Source organism: Chanodichthys erythropterus, chromosome 3 (assembly GCF_024489055.1).
Source record: "Chanodichthys erythropterus isolate Z2021 chromosome 3, ASM2448905v1, whole genome shotgun sequence".
In the NCBI taxonomy this organism is placed as follows: domain Eukaryota; kingdom Metazoa; phylum Chordata; class Actinopteri; order Cypriniformes; family Xenocyprididae; genus Chanodichthys; species Chanodichthys erythropterus.
Genome location: NC_090223.1, coordinates 64,617,120 through 64,638,243, shown reverse-complemented (window position 1 = coordinate 64,638,243; position 21,124 = coordinate 64,617,120). Strand labels below are relative to the sequence as shown.

The 21,124-nt window shown below is 39.4% G+C and overlaps 1 protein-coding gene and 1 pseudogene across 2 annotated transcripts in view; both read left to right on the top strand.

Moving 5' to 3' along the window:
* The window catches only part of LOC137007027 (tripartite motif-containing protein 16-like protein), a 33,340-nt gene extending 18,065 nt beyond the window's left edge, over window positions 1-15,275 (top strand). Inside the window, exons 2-3 of one of the 2 annotated variants that reach the window (XM_067368286.1) lie at window positions 14,484-14,519; window positions 14,728-15,275. In XM_067368286.1, the coding sequence (XP_067224387.1) occupies window positions 14,484-14,519; window positions 14,728-15,263 (572 nt within the window). In that variant the 3' untranslated portion in view covers window positions 15,264-15,275. The remainder of the gene's footprint in view (window positions 1-14,483; window positions 14,520-14,727) is intronic. The other variant, XM_067368294.1, reaches the window with a different exon arrangement.
* LOC137005239 (uncharacterized) overlaps window positions 1-21,124 on the top strand; it is a 615,607-nt pseudogene that overhangs the window by 381,564 nt on the left and 212,919 nt on the right.

Sequence of the window (21,124 nt, the reverse complement as noted above, 5' to 3'; positions counted from 1 at the left end):
TCCACATGCTGGCACAATTTGTGTTTTTAATTTGCAAACAGGCTAAACGCCACTTGTCGCTGGAATGGTAGGCCCTTAAAGGCCTCCTTTTTCAATTGACTTGTTGGCAGGATGCCTGGGAAACCATGCCACCATCAGCCACGCCCATCACCGATGGATAGGCCATTAACAGGCCTGTTCACAATGTTTGGCAGCGTTTCATGTATTCCCTCTTTGGAAATTTGTAATACATGGCCCCTTGGGTGGTATGGTTATGGTAGCTACTTGCTGATGCCACGTGTTTACTAAGGTAGGCCTACCTCAGCCTCCGGTGTAAATTCAGTTATGTACTCCTCTCGCAGTCAGAGTAACAGGATGCTTTTACCCAGTATTTTGAGTGGCTGGCCCCTCAGGTTGATTATGGTAGTGAAACCTTACTGAAGTTTGGTTTAATCTACATCTCCCTTCCTGAGTCTTATTCCTACTCTAGTTGAGTTAAGAGCCACCTAGCACCTAGGGATCTATTGTGCTCCTAGAAACGGCCACTAGTCTTGTGCTGTGTGTCTTAGAGGTTGCTAGGCCCTATGGGCCGCTTTTTTGAACACACTGGTGTATGTTTGTGTATATTTTTCTTTGAGAATTATCTGTATAAACTTCTGGTCGGCCAGAGGCCCAAGTGATAAATCCAACCTCCTTTGGTCTGGTTGTTTATCATTCCTGGTGCCTAAAACACTGCCACGAGCTGATGCCACGTGTCTGTTGAGGTTATAGGCCCTCCCAGGCCTTCCTTAATACGTGTTGGCATGCTGTACTCCTCTTGCTTTAAAGAGTAAAAAGGTGCTTTTACTGAGTACAATGCTCATTGGATTGTGTCAGGTAGGTGAGCTTTGCACTTCACTATTAGGGTTATGTTTGTAATAGTGCTTAGTTCCCTAAGCTGATCATGGTGGTAGGCCTTAATCAGCCCTAGGCTGGTTTGTAGGGTGGCCATACGTCCGGATTTTGGCCAGACAGTCCTGATTTTAAGCCCCCTGTCCGGCGTCCGACGCAGCCTCAAGCCGGACACTCATTTGTCCTCCTTTTTGGAATTGTGCTGAATCAGCCTAAAAAAAACAGATCTAGAATCTTTATTAGGACGCAGCAGCATAGCGTCTAATGCTATAAGATCTCTGGTCAAACAAACGATTGGCTGAAAGCGGTGTCAAATAAATATCTGATATATCATTGGTTAAAAACGTAAACAAGCCTCCAAGTGCTGGCTACGTCATATCATCACTTTAACATGTCGATTTGGTGCTGTTGTTGCCTGAGCTGCTGCAGAGGGTGAACTTCTTTGTTAAGAACTGAAATTTGTATTTATTTATTTTTCAAATTCATTATTTATGTATTTCTGTTATTTACAGAATCCAGAAATGTTATGTTTTCTGGCACTGTGCCAGTCTGCCAGATTATTTTATTTATTTATTTATTTATTTGTTTGTTTGTTTGTTTTATTTCCAGAAGTCCAGAAATGTTATGTTTTCAAGCCCTGTGCACTTTGCAAGACTTTTTTGAAACAGACATCACAATGTACATAAATACAAATACTGTGAACAAACACTTTTTTGCCTCTTCTGTTATGCATAGGTCTACATAAAATTGTCCGGCAATGTAGTAGGCTTTTTCAGAATCACTGTATCATGCTACCATCAATATAATGGACAAAATTGTATTATGAGTACATTGTAGTTGCGAGTACACCAGAGTTCTACTAAATGCTGTTATGGAAATGGCCACCCTACTAGTTTGGGCTCCCCTGTGTGAACAGGTGTTTAGCGCACAGCCTTCTCATTGTGTTAATTAAGCGCTGAGTAGATCCTAGGATGAGTGGATTATACACCTCTCAATATGAGGGTTCATAGCACTCAGCTGAGTTCTGCTCTCCAGGATGCCCATCTCTACGTGTGGGTCTGAGTTGCTCCTGCCTTTCTGCAGTCACTCTTACGTCACAGAGTGAGATCCCTTTCGAAAGGGAACGTCTCAGGTTACGTATGTAACCATAGTTCCCTGAGAACCAGGCAATAAGACTCTGTGTTTCCTTGCCATGCTTCGGGTTTCCTCAAAACGAACAGTCCCTCAATACGATAGATACTGACTGTTTCTCTTTATACTTCCGGGTCATGCCATATTACGTCATAGGCTCTCACCGGCCAATAGGGATTGGAGTTGTTGGCTTTCAGACATCGGATCACGTGTGACGTTCCCCATTGAGTATTCAACGCAGAGTCTTGTTCCCTGGTTCTCTGGGAACTATGGTTACATACATAACCTGAGACATTTTGAGCACTTCAATTTGAAACGACCCTTCAATATGGCAGCCATGATTATTTTCACTCCGAAGTGCCCTTAGGAGGGCGACATATCCCATTTGGAATGCACCGTATATCGTGAAAATTAATGTGGCCAACTCCCTGATCAGTGCCCTGACTACTGAACTAGGGAGCTGAAGCTGATTGAGACGCATCCTTTAGCTCTGCCCATGGCATGGCCTCCAGGAGGGCTGTTTTTTTACAGAAAGACAGCATATCTGTCTTTTATAAATATGATAAAACTAGAGATATGAAGGATGCTATAGGTGTGTAACAATACATTGATACATCAATCTAATGTCTAACAATACAATGTATCGATGCAACGCGTAAAAAATTTATACCTGTGGGCTATTTATAGAGGCACCTTTGTTTTAACACTATCCACATTTTCACACAGTGACAGTCAATGCATTATCACCAATGTGTGCTTCTGGTTCAAAGGTGCCATAGAATTGAAAATTGAATTTACCTTGGCATAGTTGAATAACAAGAGTTCTGTACATGGAAATGACATACAGTGAGTCTCAAACTCCATTGTTTCCTCGCAACAGTCGGGATCATTAATATGTACGTCCCCCAAATTTTGCATATACCAACCCATGTTAAAGGCATTAGACAAGCCAATATTAACGTCTGGATCTGTGCACAGCTGAATAATCAGACTTTACGGAGGTAAGCAAGCAAGGACAATAGCGAAAAATGGCAGATGGAGCAATAATAACTGACATGATCTATGATAAAATTATATTTTTAGGGATATTTGTAAATTGTCTTTCTAAATGTTTCGTTAGCATGTTGCTAATGTACTGTTAAATGTGGTAAAAGTTACCATCGTTTTTTACTGTATTCACAGAGACCAGAGTCATGTCGTTATTTTCATTATTAAAGGTGCCCTCGAATGAAAAATTTAATTTATCTTGGCATTGTTAAATAACAAGAGTTCAGTACATGGAAGTGACATACAGTGAGTCTCAAACTCCATTGTTTCCTCCTTTTTATATAAATCTCATTTGTTTAAACGACCTCTGAAGAACAGGCGAATCTCAACATAACACCGACTGTTACGTAACAGTCGGGGTGTACGCCCCCAATATTTGCATATGCCAGCCCACGTTTCCAACATTATAAAAGGCATTAGACAAGGGCAGCCAGTATTAACGTCTGGATGTGCACAACCAAATCATCAGACTAAGCAAGCAAGAACAATAGCGAAAAATGGCAGATGGAGCAATAATAACTGACATGATCCATGATATCATGATATTTTTAGTGATATTTGTAAACTGTCTTTCTAAATGTTTCGTTAGCATGTTGCTAATGTACTGTTAAATGTGGTTAAAGTTACCATCGGTTATTACTGTATTCACGGAGACAAGAGAGCCATTGCTATTTTCATTTTTAAACACTTGCAGTCTGTATAATTCATAAACACAACTTCATTCTTTATAAATCTCTCCAACAGAGTAGCATTAGCTGTTAGCCACGGAGCACTATCAAACTCATTCAAAATCAGAAGTAAACAATATAACAGTATACAATACTCACATAATCCAACGCATGCATGCCGCATGCATGACAAACACTTTGTAAAGATCCATTTTGAGGGTTATATTAGCTGTGTGAAATTTGTTAAGGCACTGTTCAAGGTAAGCGCGAGCTCTGTGGGCGTGGACCATGGGATTTAAAGGGGCCGCAGCATAAAATCGGCGCATTTATAATGATGCCCCAAAATAGGCCGTTAAAAAAATTAATTTAAAAAATCTATGGGGTATTTTGATCTGAAACTTCACAGACACATTCAGGGGACACCTTAGACTTATATTACATCTTTTAATAACATAATCTAGGGCACCTTTAAACACTTGCAGTCTGTATAATTCATAAACATAACTTCATTCTTTATAAATCTCTCCAACAGTGTGTAATGTTAGCTTTAGCCATGGAGCATAGCCTCAAACTCATTCAGAATCAAATGTAAACATCCAAATAAATACTTTACTTACATGATCCAAAAGGCTGCATGATGAACACTTTGTAAAGATCCATTTTGAGGGTTATATTAGCTGTGTGAACTTTGTTTATGCAATGTATTATAGAGTTGCAAGCTCGGGGGCAGGGAGCGCAAGCATTTAAAGGGGAAGCATGCTGAATCTAAGGGTGCGCTCACACTTGTAGTTCGGTTCGTTTGGTTCATTTGGTCCGGACCAAAGAAGAAAAAAAAACATTTAGTCCTGGTCCAGTTAGCGTTCACATTGGCAATTTTATCACAGAACCAAAAGATACCGAACCTTAAGTCATAGGGATACATACACAACGTGATTGGTCGGATTTTATGACGTATTGCCTATTTTGAGACGGAACTTACCGAACATCCAAAACAATGCTGTTTGCTAAGGTAAATGCGCTCGTAGCGGTGCGTAGCCTGCATGTGATGGTATTTTGGCCAGCTGGGAACTCGTGAAGAGCTTATAAAATGTGTAAAGTAGTCAAAACACCGGCGGGAATCCATCCGTCACACACACAAATGATCTGCTGCATGGAGACACGCGTCTGATGCATAGGTCTGATGCCTGTCATGGGCAAACTCGTGACTATGACAAGAAAAAACGACATGCGTGAGGATTCTGTCCTTTTTAGGGTCTCGTCTTCCTGTTTTTGGTTCGGTTACATGTCTTTGGTCCGTGTTGCGTTTATATATCATTCGAACCGCACCAGAGTTCGTTTGGAAGCGGACCGAGACCCATCTTTTCAGCGGTCTCGGTCCGCTTGTTTGGTGCGCACCAGGGTTCGGATGGCAGCGTTCATATATGTTCAAATGAACCGCACTATCCGAGCAATCGCACCAGGGTTTGTTTTAATCGAACCAAACATGACAAGTGTGACGCACCCTAAATCTCAATAATAGGTAGAAAATTTGTAGTCTCAGTCATCAGTTTAGAAACAGGCGCCTCAACCTCTGTGATGTGTGGCAGCAGCAGCACGAGATCTCAGGAGATGGACCAAGCAGACACAGATCAAGTGTGGTACAAAGCATTCACAGATTTATTCAGGAAGAAGGGTCATAGACATAGGTCAAACAACAATCTCCAGGATGGCTTGAGCATCCAATCATACGACTTAAGAATCAAACGTTACCATGTATGTGCGTAAATGTGTGTGTGTCTTCAACTTCTGGTTATGTGTGAGAGTGTCAGTGTGTCCAACGACTGCTACTTCTTGTTTGGTCAAGGTAGGTACATGAGCTGCACAATGGAAAAATCCCAAGACACAGAGAAAGTCAAAAAGTGAAGCCCAAGAAATAAGAAATTATTTAATGATGCCCCAAAATAGGCCGTTAAAAAACTGAATAAAAATAAATCTATGAGGTATTTTGAGCTGAAACTTCACAAACACATTCAGGGGACACCTTAGACTTATATTACATCTTGTGGTAAAGTGTTCTAGGGCACCTTTAAACTACCTTTCAGAACTTGTGAAAGACGCTCGGGACAGTAGATGGAACTGAGCCAGTGCTGAATCTTCACAAAAGTTTATCATTTGTTCGCATTTAAAGCTTTGCAAAAAAAAAGTGTCTATTACTTAGATCACAACACTGGAAAACAGAGCACTGTGAATCGTTCTTCACACACACAGTTACTGTTAAAAGAAAATCCTCAATAAACTGTGACTCTGTGTTGCTTCAAGCGCATCATTCTGCACACGGGATGTGTACTAGTGCTTTGTGCCGCTCTGTATTGGAGCCTTTATAAAACTTTTGCACAATGAGTAATGAATATTAATGGCCAGTCTTGCTCTGTCCTACGTATATGTTGTTGCTTCATTAAAAAGTTTCGCTATACATTTAAAGGGTTAGTTCACCCAAAAATTAAAATTCTGTCATTTATTACTCATCCTCATGTCGTTCCACACCCGTAAGATCTTCTTTAATCTTCAGAACACAAATTAAGATATTTTTTTTTTTTTTAAATCTGATGGCTCTGTGAGGCCTTCATAGGGAGCAATGGCATTTCCTCTCTCAAGATCCATAAAGGTACTAAAAACATATCTAAATCAGTTCATGTGAGTACAGTGGATCAATATTAATATTATAAAGTGACAAGAATATTTTTGGTGCGTCAAAAAAACAAAATAACGACTTATTTAGTGATGGCCGATTTCAAAACACTGCTTCAGGAAGCATCAGAGCATTATGAATCAGTGTATCGAATCATGATTCGGATCGCATGTCAAACTGCTGAAGTCACATGACTTTGGTGCTCCGAACAGCTGATTCGACACTCTGATTCATTATGCTCCGAAGCTTCCTGAAGCAGTGTTTTGAAATCAGCCATCACTAAATAAGTTGTGTGCGCATATGATCGGTTTCAGCGTGGAGCTCCGCTTTGTGTTTAACACTCTGAGGTCTGAAAACGCGCCGGCACGTTTTGCAGGTTTTTTTTCACATTGCAGCAAAACAGACTTAAAATACTCCGTCATTTTTTGTCATAGAGACATAAGTAATATATCAATTGAAACTATAGAATATCTTCTTTTATTTGTATACGCTCAGAGTAAAAACACAATGTTGTGCTTTTTGTAAAATAAAGAAAACTAACTAATGATGCGTGATCTCTCGTCTGCCTCTGAACGAAGTCCAATCTGATAGTTCTCAGAAAATTAACTGTAACTTAGTGAATACTAATCACAGAAAAAGTTAAACTTATGTCTAAAAAAACGTTAAGATGTCAGGTTTTAAATCATGTAAGTCAAATCGAAAACAAACCTTCTGATGAAAAGAGAGCCATGTCAGAAGTCCGTGATTCAGCTCATTATCCGCTAATGCGGCCACGCCCACAGAGCCAGCGCTATTCAGACGCAAATTCAGAGGCAATACATGCATTCATCGTCTCAATCGTGTATTTATTGTCTTGAAAAGTGTTTATCTGGATGTAAAAGTCATGGTTAGCGATCTCTAGAAGACATGCAGTTAGTTCCTGTTTTCTTTTCTTCTATAGATGAATTTTAGATGAGTTTTTGTTTCTTTAGCGCCCTCCGGCTGCAGTATGTATTGGAAACTCCATTCATGGAATAGCCTCTTCTTCTTTTAGATGAATTTGTGGACTAAAAATGCATATAGCGCCCTCCGACTTCAAGGATGAATTGAAAACACCAGCGCTCATAGTAATGATAATGAATATTAAATAAAAATAACTCCTCTGTATAGAAAATTGACATAAACATATGAGAATCCAATATTTCTCCAAATGTGCATGCTTTTAAACTAAAAGCCTATATTCAGACTCTTTGCATCACAGAAATACATTATAAAGTATAATATAAAACCATTATTTTATATTGTAATAAAATTTTTCTTTATGTTTCATGTATCATGATGAGCTTGAGACATCACAGAAGGTTTTTTTCACAGCCTACCTGACTGAAATGCCCCATTAATATGCAAGTCATTTCAGCTCATTACTATCCAATTCTTTTGTCTTCTCAGGTGAGAATGGCCCATTTTCAGTGGTGATTCACGCCTCCTCGCATACTGGGTTTCTTGGCAAAAAGTGTCTTACAAAAAGTAAATCAATATATTGTTTTATATGAAGGAGTAGGCAGCATAATTTTTACATAATTTTGAAGCAAAAACTCTAGTCTACAACCTCCAATACCCTAAAGTCTTGTAAACACAGATTTACTATACTTTTTTTGGCCTTATATCAGTGACTTAAGTTTTTTGTTTTTTCAATAACCACGCATAAACGTTATTCCTTCAAAAACACAAACATGTACATACATGTTCCTCACATATTATTGTAGCCTAGTTTGTGCTGAATACAGTGTAATGACACTTTTTCCATTAATATGTTTATGAACAACTGAAAAAAGCACAAATGTCAGGGCATGTCAAAACTTCTCCAGGCCCCAAATTAGCCTCAGACTCCAGAGGGTTAACAACACCAGCCACGTGGATCCTAGCTCATATACAGAATAAAGTATTCATGTTTAAAGTTAGACATATTATTAGAACAGCATATAACTTAGACTTATAACATTGAACACCACCCCCGAAAAAAATATTCATAATCAAATGACTAAGTCATCCTGTCTTGATCCCTGCCTGTGACCTGATTCTGCTTCTCTGCTGCCAGCCCTGACCATTGCCTGTCCCTGTTTACGGTACTGTTTTGCCTTTGTCTGATACTGTCACTTTTAATAAAGCTGCAAATGGATCCACTGTCTACTGACCCATCATTACACCTACATTGTCAGTCACAAGCAAAAACGTCTCAGGTTACGTATGTAACCATATTTCCTTGAGAACCAGGTAACGAGACTCTGCGTTTGATTACGCAATGGGGAACGTCACGTGACCCAGGTGTCTGAAAGCAACTATGCAAAAACTCCAATCCCTAGGAGCGCCTGGAGAAACAGAAGACATCTATCGTCTTGAGGGACTGTTCTGCAGGCAGGCAGCCCGAAGTATGGCAAGGAAACGCAGAGTCTCGTTCCCTGGTTCTCTATGGTTACATACGTAACCTGAGACGCTCCCTTTCGAAAGGGAACTCGCTCTGCATTTGATTACGCAATGGGGAACGATATACCCACGCCGCCATGCTTGAGGAGAGTACATGCCAAAAAATATGGCTGACAAACGTCAAGCAGTTTTGAAGGAACCGTTAGCAACTCACCCTCGTGTCACACCAGGCTGTCAGTGACAGCATTCCCTATGGCCAGCAGCCCAAGCTGAGCCTACAGAAGGCCTTCCAGAGAGAGAAGGCCTACTAAGGCCGCTAGAGGCATCTGAGGCCAACTTTTCCGCAGACAAAGTGGTTTCTTTAAGGGAATGAGGCCAGGGAACCCCGTCCAGTCACTAGAGGCGAACAAAGTCACCCCCAATGCCACCAGGGAGGCTGACCTGGGGCCTCATTTATAAAACTTTGCGTAGATTTCATCCTAAAAGTGTACGTACGTGCAAAAGCTAGATTCTGCGTACGCACAAAAAAAATCTGATTTATAAAACCATGCGTACGCCAGATCCTGCGCACAAATCCCTTTATAAATCCCAGTCAGCGGAAGATTGAGTGTACGTACATCTCCACCCTGTCTCCTCCCCGACATCACCATATATGGAGCTTATGACGCCTAGTTTTACTATGCATAACCTCATCTGCATATCATTTCCATACATGTTCCCAACCACGTGACATCCACGGTTAACACCGTCAAAGGTACAAGACATTGGAAAATATTAGATATGGACTATAAATGCAATTTGTGCCACACATTATGTTGATAAAGATAATCCAATATCCTCTTTGTAATATATCAAAATATCCATAAAACAAAACTGTATAAAATACTTCAGAAAAAGGTTTTAGAATAGAGAAAATTCATTCATTTCCACTGGCCAGATAGTATTTATGCAAATTTATGCAGTTTTGCTGATAAGGTGAACATATCTTTTAGGAAGTTTATAGGCTATTATTTATAGGCACTTATTTATTGCAGTGTAAATACAATTGTCTGAAACGGCGCGTCACTGACAAAGTATTTTAAAAAGAAAACATGCAAATCTTACCGTTTTCCTCAAATGATATCCTTCAAATGGTAATTATTTGAAGATCCTTCACACAACATCAACACCTCCAGCAGCTGTGGCTGTACAGTAAGATATTATCATTGGACCTATTCAAACTGGACAACGGACCGTTCGACCACCGAATCCAGCAGTGTCTTCCATAATATCTAAGTTAAGTGTGCATCACTGATCGTCATTCTCGAAAACATATTTTGTCATAACATCTGCAGTTTAGTTTAAAGAGGAATTATTGTGCTCCCAGCGCTCCTCGCTGTCATTAAAACAGCGTGTCACTGGAAAAGTGATCGAAAGTAGCACATCTACTATCTCAATTCATATCACTTTTGTCTCTGAGGGGGAGCATCCATTATGATGATATGTTATATATGCACATACCTTTTTATAGCCCATTCATTAAAAAAAAATAGTATATTCAAAGTATTTGCACCTGGTTAAGAATGCTGATAATGATAATTCAGGTTGATGCAATTTGATTTATTGGGTGATGTAATAGGATAATTTAGAAGTTTTTCATTTTAAATAGTTATTGCTATTTGGTGTCGCCAAAACACATACTCTTCTAAAAGAGTGCGTACACACGGTCAAGAGCATCCTTACGGTGCGCACTTATTTACGCCAAGTTTATTTTTTATAAATCCCGATATGTGCGTGGAAAAATGCGTACGCATATTTCTATGCCCATTTTGTGCGTACGCAACATTTATACATCAGGCCCCTGGTCTGTCATAGGACAAACTTAGTCTGGGCCAACCCTGTCTGAGTACAGAATCTCCATAACGCATTCTTCACAGAAGAGAGCAGGCAAGAGTGACTGCAGAAAGGCAGGAGCAACTCAGATCCACGCATAGAGACGGGCATCCTGGAGAGCAGAACTCAGCTGAGTGCTATGAACCCTCGTATTGAGGGGAGTACATAATAACTTTAAACTTGGGAAACAGGAAAACACATTGTGTTGTAGCACTGAGGAAACGAACACCAACGATATGTCTCTGAATGACAAGAGACCAAGGCGAGAGAAGTGACACTTCCTCATGCATAATACCACAATTATAATCTTATGCATACTACAGTGCAGTGATTGGATTGAATGAGCTTTATCTCATGAATAAACATAGAAACTGTTGATGTCAGCATGTTCAACCAGCCCATACTTGGAGCCCATCAGCACTCCGGATCTTGCCGGTAGTACACGATGACGTCAGATTTTGTGACGTTGCTCCGACTTTGCTTTTCAAACCGGAAGACAGAAATCGCTCTGAAAAATGCAAAAATAACTAATTTTAACTTTTAAATAAAATTGAGTACCTTTAGTGTTTTTTAATGATGTGCAGCCTATACATATCTGTTCACGGCTCAAAAAATGTGTTCTGGGGTTTCATGACCCTTTAAGTACTTAGATTTAGTATCTTTAAAGGGTTACTTCAGGATTTAGCATTAAGCTTTGTATACCACTAGTATTTTCGAATTAGCGTGCTTTCCCCCTTCATATCAGCCCGAGATGAGAGATTTATGCATTTTTATTCTGTAAAAAAGCCTCAGATGACGCAAAAATCGTCATTTTGCGTCATCTGAGGCTTTTTTGGCCAGAGGCTTAAAACTACAGCCAGCAATAGCAAGTAGTTCCGCATTTTTTCACCACGCCCATACATATGTGCGTTTGAGGTTACTCACGGACATAGATCAGGCCAGGATGTTCGTCCTCTGGGTTATAGATATAGATTCTGAATATAGATGGTATCGCGGTGTCCTTCAGAATGGTTCTCTTCATTGCAAAGATATTTGTTTCGTAGTCCTCGTGCTTGAAATGGAGACTACATATTCTGCGTTTTTTTAGGTTTTCTATAATGGTGTCATCTCCAAACTTCAGGTGTTTGATGGCCCGCAGCCACTGTTTACATCGCTCCACATCTTTAACTTAATCGGGAAATGATGGAAACTTACTTGTCCTTTCCTGGTTTTGGGTGTACATCCAGGTACAAAGCAATTTAGCACCATTTCGCTGTAAATGTATGAACTAACTCACGATTTATTTGTTTGAATTTTCCTGAATGCCGCCTGTATCCAATAGCCGTGGTTTGGGCGTGGCCTCGCAAGGGCAGCAAAACAAGTGCATTCTGGGAGTTGGTGTCTTTCATCCACATTAGTGAAAAATACATTTTCTGCCTTTTCTCAGTCTAGAAAGCTCCAAATTCAAAAATAATTTCACATTTCTACTACATAAATGACCAATTTTAAATACACATTCAGCTTTCCAGGGGTGAAGTACCCCTTTAAAAATAAAATACTTTGTTTTATTCAAGGGATCAGGCGTTTCCATCATGCAAAGACCGATGTGACACTCATTAGTTAGGTGACTGACATTGCATACCTGTATGTTGCTATTCATAAAATAAAATGATTCACAGCACAGCAATGATTTTGTAGATCAAATAAAACATACATGAAAATAAATAAATAGAAATTTTTATATCTGTGGTAGATCTTATGGTAAGGGTGGGGTTCCTTTCTGAAGCTGATTTCTTACAAAACTTGTGCACAAATGTAGTTAATCACCATACAGACAAAAACTTCTGAAAAATTAGTAGTAATGAGTCTTTTTAGGAGTGCAGCATATTATGCAGCATATAAATGCATATTTAATTTCCATAATAATAATAAATAGTGGACTGTGACAAAGTAGTACAAAGTTGTAATTTTACTCAAGTAATTTTGAAAGTGAATAATTTTTTGTTCATTAGTAGTTACTTCGTAGTTATTGTTCTTGAACATTAATTAGTAGATAATTAATAGTAGTTCTTCAGGGGTTATGACAGAATTCATTAGTTATTGATTAGCTAACTGTTACAAAACATAATCAAAAGATTCTATTTCATACTGATTAGTTAATGCATCTTCATTAGTAGTTAACAGTAGTGAATTAGGTGTCAATGAAGAATTATCTATTAGTTCTTCAGTAATTTCGGTAACACTTGTGACTTTACAATACGGTTCATTTGTTAAACATTAGTTAATGGATTAACTAACATGAACTAACTGTCATGAATGGGAAGCTCAGGCTGGAGATCCAAGTGCAGCTTTTTATTTACAGTGAGAATGGTCGTACAGGCAGAGTCAATCAGGAACAAACGGAAGCAGCAAAGGACAGGCAGGGTCGTAGTCAGGGTACAGGCGGTAGGTCAAAAGGCAGGCAGATATCACTCACAGAACAGTATACAAGGCAAGGATCAGGACAGGCAGCAACGGATCAATAAACAGGAACAGACAAGGTCAAGAACAGACAGGCAAACAGGGAATAAACGCTCGGAAATTGCAACAACAGTTAACAATACTTCGCCGTGAGGTGGTGTGAGTGGAAGTCCTTTATAGTCCTGATAATGAGCAGCAGCTGGGTGTGGTGATCAGTGTGGTGTGCTAGGGTGGATGTGGCAACAGGTGATTGGTGTGATGTGAACATGTGACTGACATGGAGGATTGTGGGAAGTGTAGTCCGGGAACTGACAGGAGCAGACGGTGATCGTGACACTAACAATGAGCAATACATTTGTTACTGTATTTACTAATCTTCGTTAGTGTTAGTTAATGAGAATACAGTTGTTCATTCTTTGTTCATGTTAGTTCACAGTGCATTAACTAATGTTAACAAGATTTTAATAAATATTAGTAATAATATTAGTAAATGTTGAAATTAACATTAACAAAGATTAATAAATGCTGTATAAGTGCAGTTCATTATTAGTTCATGTTACCTAATGTAGTTAACTAATGTTAACTAATGAACCGTATTGTAAAGTGTTACCGTAATTTCTTATTAGTGATGCAGTAAGTAAGAAACAGTATTCTAAAGTGTTACCCACAGTTCTTGTGTTGTTTGATACACTTACTGCTAGATTTTTACCTCTTAATGAAGAATGACTTCGCTTGAAGTATACAGAGCCTTTGAGAGATGCTTTTCTGCAATGAATTACTTACATTTTTAGCTTTATTTTATTTACTTAATGCATTTTTTAGGCATTTTAGGCAAATTTTATAGGAATGCTATGGGGTTAATATCAAGATTTGTTTATTGCTGGTAGACATTACATAATGTCACTAATGTAAGGATGGTAAAGTTGCAGAATGAGAATAAAGAAGAATTTAAAACCAAAACATCATTTTTATGTTTTTAATAACTGAAGCTTTTCATGATAAACAGTAGAATTATAATATACTGTCGGCTAATCAAATGATTGAGCAGGAGACATTTATTGATTGATCAGTCTCTCTGAAGAACATTACTAAGGAGGTTGAAGTTTAATCCACGTCTTATGAAGCGATATGATTTCCCTGTATGGGAAGCAAAGGGAAATTTGATCCTGTTCCCTCTGATCAGTTCATGTCTACAGAAGACAAATCAAATATGGTGACGTGTCAATAATATCAAACCCTCAGTAGTGTCTGTGTCAGGAAACAGCAGAGGCATTTCTCTAAATATCTTCTGTGTTGGAGGATTTCTGCATGTGTGAGCGATGGATGCTGGGATCATTTTCTCCTGACATGATAATCACACTCTTCATGTCTCTTGATTTCCACAGACATTGTTTCCTGGATCAGGAAAGGCTTCCTACAATGTAAGTCACTGAGAAAACAAGCAGAGAAACTCACTGAGTGAGAAAACACGACAGAAGAGTTTTACAGTTGATCATGATAATGATGATTTTCACAGGATATCTGCTCAACTGTACTGAGACACTGATGAAATACTGAACATGAAGAGTTCAGACACATTAAAAGATCAGATTGACCATTCCTGATTGTGATGTGTTTTATCTCCATCAGATTCCCGTCGGATCACTCTGGATCTGAACACAGTGAATAAATATCTCCTTCTGTCTGAGGGGAACAGAGTGATTACTTACACTAACACACCGCAGTCGTATCCTGATCATCCAGACAGATTTGATTGGTTTCGTCAGGTGTTGTGTAGAGAGAGTGTGAGTGATCGACGCTCTTACTGGGAGGTTGAGTGGAGTGGAGTAGAAGTGTATATATCAGTGTCATATAAGAGCATGGGCAGGAATAGTGGGTTTGGATTTAATGATCAGTCCTGGAGTTTGAGCAGCTTTTCCTCCAGATACTCATTCAGACACAATAACATAAAGACTGATCTCCCTGTAAAGCTCGTCATCAGTAGAACAGTGAATGGTGTGGATTACTATAGAACAGGAGTGTATGTGGATCACAGTGCAGGAATTCTGTCCTTCTACAGCGTCTCTGGAGACAAAATGAGCCTCATCCACTCAGTCCAGACCACATTCACTCAACCGCTCTATCCTGGGTTTGGAGTTTATGGAGGATCATCAGTGAAACTGTGATGATGAATCAGAACAGAGAGACTCTACACTCTAAAAAATGCTGGGTTAAAAACAACCCAAGTTGGGTTGAAAATGGACAAACCCAGCGATTGGGTTGTTTTAACCCGACTGTTGGGTTAAATGTTTGCCCAACCTGCTGGGTAGTTTTATTTAACCCAACTATTGTTTGAAAATGACTATATGGCTGACTTAAAATGAATCTAAAATTAAATTAAAATGTTAATTTATTAAACATATTAATAAATATTAATTTTCAAGATATTTTGGGTTCATTTTAAGTAAGCAATACTGTAATTTTTAAACAATAGTTGAGTTAAGTAAAACTACCCAGCAGGTTGGGCAAACATTTAACCAAACTGCTTGGGTTAAACAACCCAATCGCTGGGTTTGTCCATTTTCAACCCAACTTGGGTTGTTTTTAACCCAGCATTTATTAGAGTGTACCCATAATGCTTTGAGCTTATAATGAATCAGATGTTATAGAGGCTCTTCATTACATTAATACCGTGACACTGAAATATCATGTCAGAATAAAAGTGTGTCACACAGATCAGTGTGTGTATCTGTTCTTTTCTCAATCTCTGTTAATGGAAATCACCTTCATTTAGTTCTATTATAGTGTCACATCAATTATAATTTATGAGTGTAGAATTGAGATTTGTTCAACATCTTGTAATCAAGTGTATTTTAGGACTCAAAGCACAGAAGCAACATTATCAGGTTGGCTTGAAAAAGCAGAAATGCTGTTTAAACTTATTATTAGTGCTGCCTGGAGCATCATCACTAACAGCTGCCAAGACACTCCCTAGCAACCAGACAGAGTACCCTAGCAACCGTTTAGCAAGACCCATATCTCTGCATCAGATCATCATATAGAGATGTGATTAGCTCTTTTTACCAGAGACATTATTATTACAGGGAGATGGGAGGGTCTGTATCTCTTACCATTGGAGAAAGCGTAATGGCTAATGTAATCACGTGAAATCACCTTAGCAACCACCAAGATCACACCTAGCAACCACACAGGACACTTTAGTAACCACACAGTAGGTAGCCAGCCAGAATAATACTTCATAATATAATAATACTTGGGGACGTGTGTTTGCTGCCTTTTATCGCTAAGTGATGCTGCAATCACAGACTTTTAAAAAATTAGAAAGTATGTGTCAGTTCGTTCTCTTAAGTATTAATCAGCTGCAGCTCGTTGAGAGCTGTGGTAGCAGATGAATTCAATTGAAATATTGTGGATAAATGAATTCATAATCACAGTGCAGAAATTACAGTAGCCTACAAATGTAGAACTGAAAATAAATGTAGGCGTTTATTATTTGCATCGAATTTAAGCAAAGTAAATGTCAACACCGTGAGCTGAGTGTAAGGCCAGCCCAATCGGCCCACCGGCGGTTTCCCGCCGTTTAGTCCCCATAGATCTGAACTCACAGAATTAAGGTAAAATTACTTTTAACTAGGGGCCATGACCATTACCATAAAATCAGGCTGACCAATTTAGCTTCCTCTAGTGGTAACTTTACATAATCACACAGTGGTTTACCCACAGACACTTAGTTAGAATAATCTCACCATAACCAGAGGTTGAGGCTCACCCTGTTTAGATTGATCTAGCAACACTCTGTTGCTCTGAAAGGAAAAAAAACATTATTAGGCTACACAGTTTAAGTATACTTAACTAATGCCAATGTGCTAGTCGGAGCTCAAAAATATCAGTTGGTGTGCCCCACTGCTCCACCTAAACTGTACTTTAGTCCGTTACTAACCTGAGCGTAGATTTGTGGGGTTATGGACTTAACGTAATCTATCATTTCAGAGTCAGAATAAAGTCAAATGTAACAATTTATTAGTCAGGTAAATGTATCATGCCAATTACATAATCAATTCAAAGATGATCAATACAAACATCAAATGCTCAGGAACAGAGTAAAAGATGAATACCTGACATTAGAAAAATGCACATTGCTGAGTGTCCTGGACACATGTGGGCTGATCTGATTACTGGATCACGCCCTGTGCCTCCTGCAACATCTCTTTAAATACCCAGACCAAGACAGAAACTTCTTTCAAATGGAAACATGAGTTCCCAATGGGAATTTACATTAATCAGGGTCCTAGACTGAGTAGTTTACATCTTTTGAGGACAGAAAGCCATTTGCATGAAAGACCCTGTGAAGGTGGACACACCCATTACAGAGAGCAAAATATCTCTAAAATCTTTAAACCTTTATGTAACGAAGTTAGTAGATGTGGGAAGAAGGAGGCGGGAACCGGCGAACATTCAACAAACTTTAATATAAAATAAACAAACAAAACTAAAGTAATGCCGGCAGACCCTCGCGGACGTCTGCCGGCCACACAAACATAATAAAACATAAAATAAAGTCCAGGCCTGGTCCTCTCTCGTCCTCCACGGTCGTCGCTCCTCCTTTTATGCTCCCGGAGCTCCTCCGTGAGAGACTCAAGGCCGGTGCGCCTCCCAGGTGATGCTTGTTATCACTTGCGTCACCGGCCTCGCGCCGTTCCCTCACGGCTCTCGCCCGCCCTGGTCGCCACACTTTATTACCTTCTGGTTTACTTCTGTGGGAATGAGACCTTTGTACCAGTCGCACTGAGACATTTCAAATGATACCAAACATGTATAATGTTGTATGATAACTGTTCACTTTAAACCATATAGATTTTGGGTGAATTTCAGGTCATCTCCGCATGTAGGGAGAAGAGGGGGTGAAGGAAAGGAAATATAGATTAAGGCATTGCTGAGGTGTGAATGGGGAATTGACTCGAATGGGGATGCTAATTTTGCAAGAGAGAGTTCAAATGTTAATTTCCTTTGTTTTCTCAAAGAGTAGCCCTTTCTTGGTCCAGATAGTCCAGCATTTGTCTTACACTTCCCTTAAGAATGTTTATTGTTTTGGATGTGGGGCTCTGAGGACTCAAGTTCTGCATTTTTTTCTTTAGACGGGCACATTTTGTTTTATATTTTGCAGCTTTTTTTCCCTCCATTTCAAGTTTGTTGCAGCTTTTTCAGTTGTCGGTAGCATTGCCTTCCTTCTCTGTGTATTCTCTTTTTTCCATGGATTTTTTGCCTGAAATATGTCAAAGTACGAGTAAGCCATGTGCCATCACTTACAAATGGTTAAGTATAATTTGAATTATTTACATAGAAAATATGATTTACTGTTAAATCATCAGTCCCTTTTATTCATTAGAAAACCTAACCTGGATGTGTGGGGAATCCCTCTTGGACTCAGTCAAGGGGCCCTGTTGTGACTGCACTTTCTTGCCCTGTATTCTGCCTTATATATTCTCCAGTTCTTCTTTTCTTCTCTCTTTCCCCTCTCTGAGAGATCTCATATTCTGTATTTTTTTTTTTTTTTTTTTGCACTGAATGTTTTTTACATTTGTCTGCTGTTTCTTTTGAATATGCTGGTAAGGTATGTTTTGAACCTGGGATGCTGGTTTATGCTGGTCAAGTGCTGGTCCTGGATTTTTTCGACAGGGGAACTGGGTGTGCATTAGAGCACTGATTTCCTTAACCTGCACCCGCCCGCTCCCGCTGAATATCTGACCAGGACCGCCCGCTCCTGCAACCCGCGTGTTCCACTCCTGCCCGCGCCCGCAATGTTTGTGTCCACTCCCGCCTGCTCCCACGGACGTCTTCTCAGAGCTTGTAAAAAATAGGCCTAAACAAATACTCTCAGACTAAATTCGTTCAAGTTAACATCCAGAATAACAGACTTTAAACATGATTGCGTAAAAATAAGATGAAGTAGCCGCAAAACCAAAGCACCACACATCATAAAAACAATGGGTATGTTTTATTAGCATTATAAAACATTAACCGTTAAAACAAAACCACAACTAGCAGCACCTCAGTTTTTAAACGCAGGCTATTGCATACACACCCACCGAACCATTAATTACACAAGCAGTTTAAATAACAGTTTAAGTAAATAAGCCAAAGCACAATACGAAATAACTTTAACTTATTATATAAACACATACTAGATATACTTTAAAAAAATTAAATACAAAACGAAATAAATAAAATAAATAGAATGCCTTGCTTAACAGGCTATTGCAAAGAAAATAAATAATACTAATAAATAAATAAAAATAACGTAGCCTACTTAAACAAACAAATTTGATCACTGGGCCTTGCATTGCTTACTCCATATTACTATGAAGGAAAAGTATATTGCTGACTGAGTGCGGTCGCAGACTTGTGCATCTTTCTTCCATGATCCGCCCACACACACTAATGCCCTCTCTGACGGTGCACTAGATGCAAGAATGCTCAAAATAAAACGCGCAAATTTTAAGAATTGTTTCCAAGTGTCTGACTTGTCTTGCTTTGCTTTTGTCAAGTAAAGAGCTGCTTTAATTTTCTTCTTAACTTCATTTGTTGACTCCGTTTCTATTCACGCCAAATCCCACCGTTTCCTGCGGGTCTCCTGCAAAGTTTTCTGACCACCCACTCCCACCCGCAGCAAAGGGAAAACCGCCCGCTCCCGCGAGGTTTGCGTTGGGTCCCGCGGGAGCCCAAACCCAATGCAGCCCTCTAGTGTGCATCTCTGCACTGTCTATTAATCTTGCCATACCTGACGAGAGTTACATGTATATGATTATGAATGTCCTATGTGTTTTATTAAAAATACAACATTTCTGGTTGTATATTGTCTGTGGAGTCGCTATAGAGTCTGTGGTGTTACCAGGAAAGACAGTAACACCGCAGACAAATTAGCCTAATTCAAGACTTTTCTAAAATGGAGGCTGCCATCATGATGATTTATAGATCAGGGGGACATTTTGGAAATATAAATATTTATTTATTAAAATTTTGATTAAAATATGTAAAATACTGTAATTCCTCAAATAAAAACCGGGGCCTTTATTTACCTGAACTGTAGAAGGTAACAGGCTTTTATTTGAAGTAGGCTTTTATTAGAGGCAGGCCTTTATTTCTAATTCCATCTGTTTGATGAATAATTGTTTTAAATAAACCATTTTAAATTAAAAGCGATAGCGTTCCAGTAGACAGAGTTCACTAATTTAAGATATTTTTGCAAATATCACCATATACAACAACAGCCAGAAGGGCGACAAAGCAATTTGGGTCGGAATTACAGAAATCAAACACCACCATTGTGTCAGTTTGAACCCTGTAAATGTACAGAGTGTTTATTTCAAATACAGGTGCTACAGTATTGCTGGTAGATCACAATAAGAGCATATGGTAGCTATGTAAAACACATTGCTGGTTTGCAGCACAATGTTTAACATTACAGACAGTATCTATAACCAGCATGAACATGACAAAAAAAAAAAATCTCTGTTTCCTCAGAGCTACACATAAGTTATCGGTATGAAAACAACAACAACAAATCTGAAGTAACGCTACTCTGGATACCGTAACTTTGATTAAAGTCAGTTTTCACAGACAGTCCACAAACTTTGAAAAACTTTTTGATCATATCCACGTCCAGTTTGTCCCAGGCGGCGAACCACCCGGTCCACAAGCAGGCGTCAGGCGGGGGCTTTTAAGTTACCTCCGGCTGTGTACTCCTTATCTGCATCCCCTGCCATCACTGATCGTAGGCATTGTGCAGGCTCGCCTTGAAGGGTTTGTTCCACATCACATCGGGGGCTTGGATATATTTAGTGCAGCCTCCTGGGATCACCGCTGTTGTGATATTGTAGCCACATTTTAGTTCCTCTCTGGTGGCAGCACTGATGTGGCAGCGGTACCCACGCCAGCAGCCACGGGGAGAAGTTGAATTTTCCCACCACAGACTTCAGCCAGTCAGCCGTGAGAGTGTCATTCATCCAGCCATTCACAGAAGTGGTTA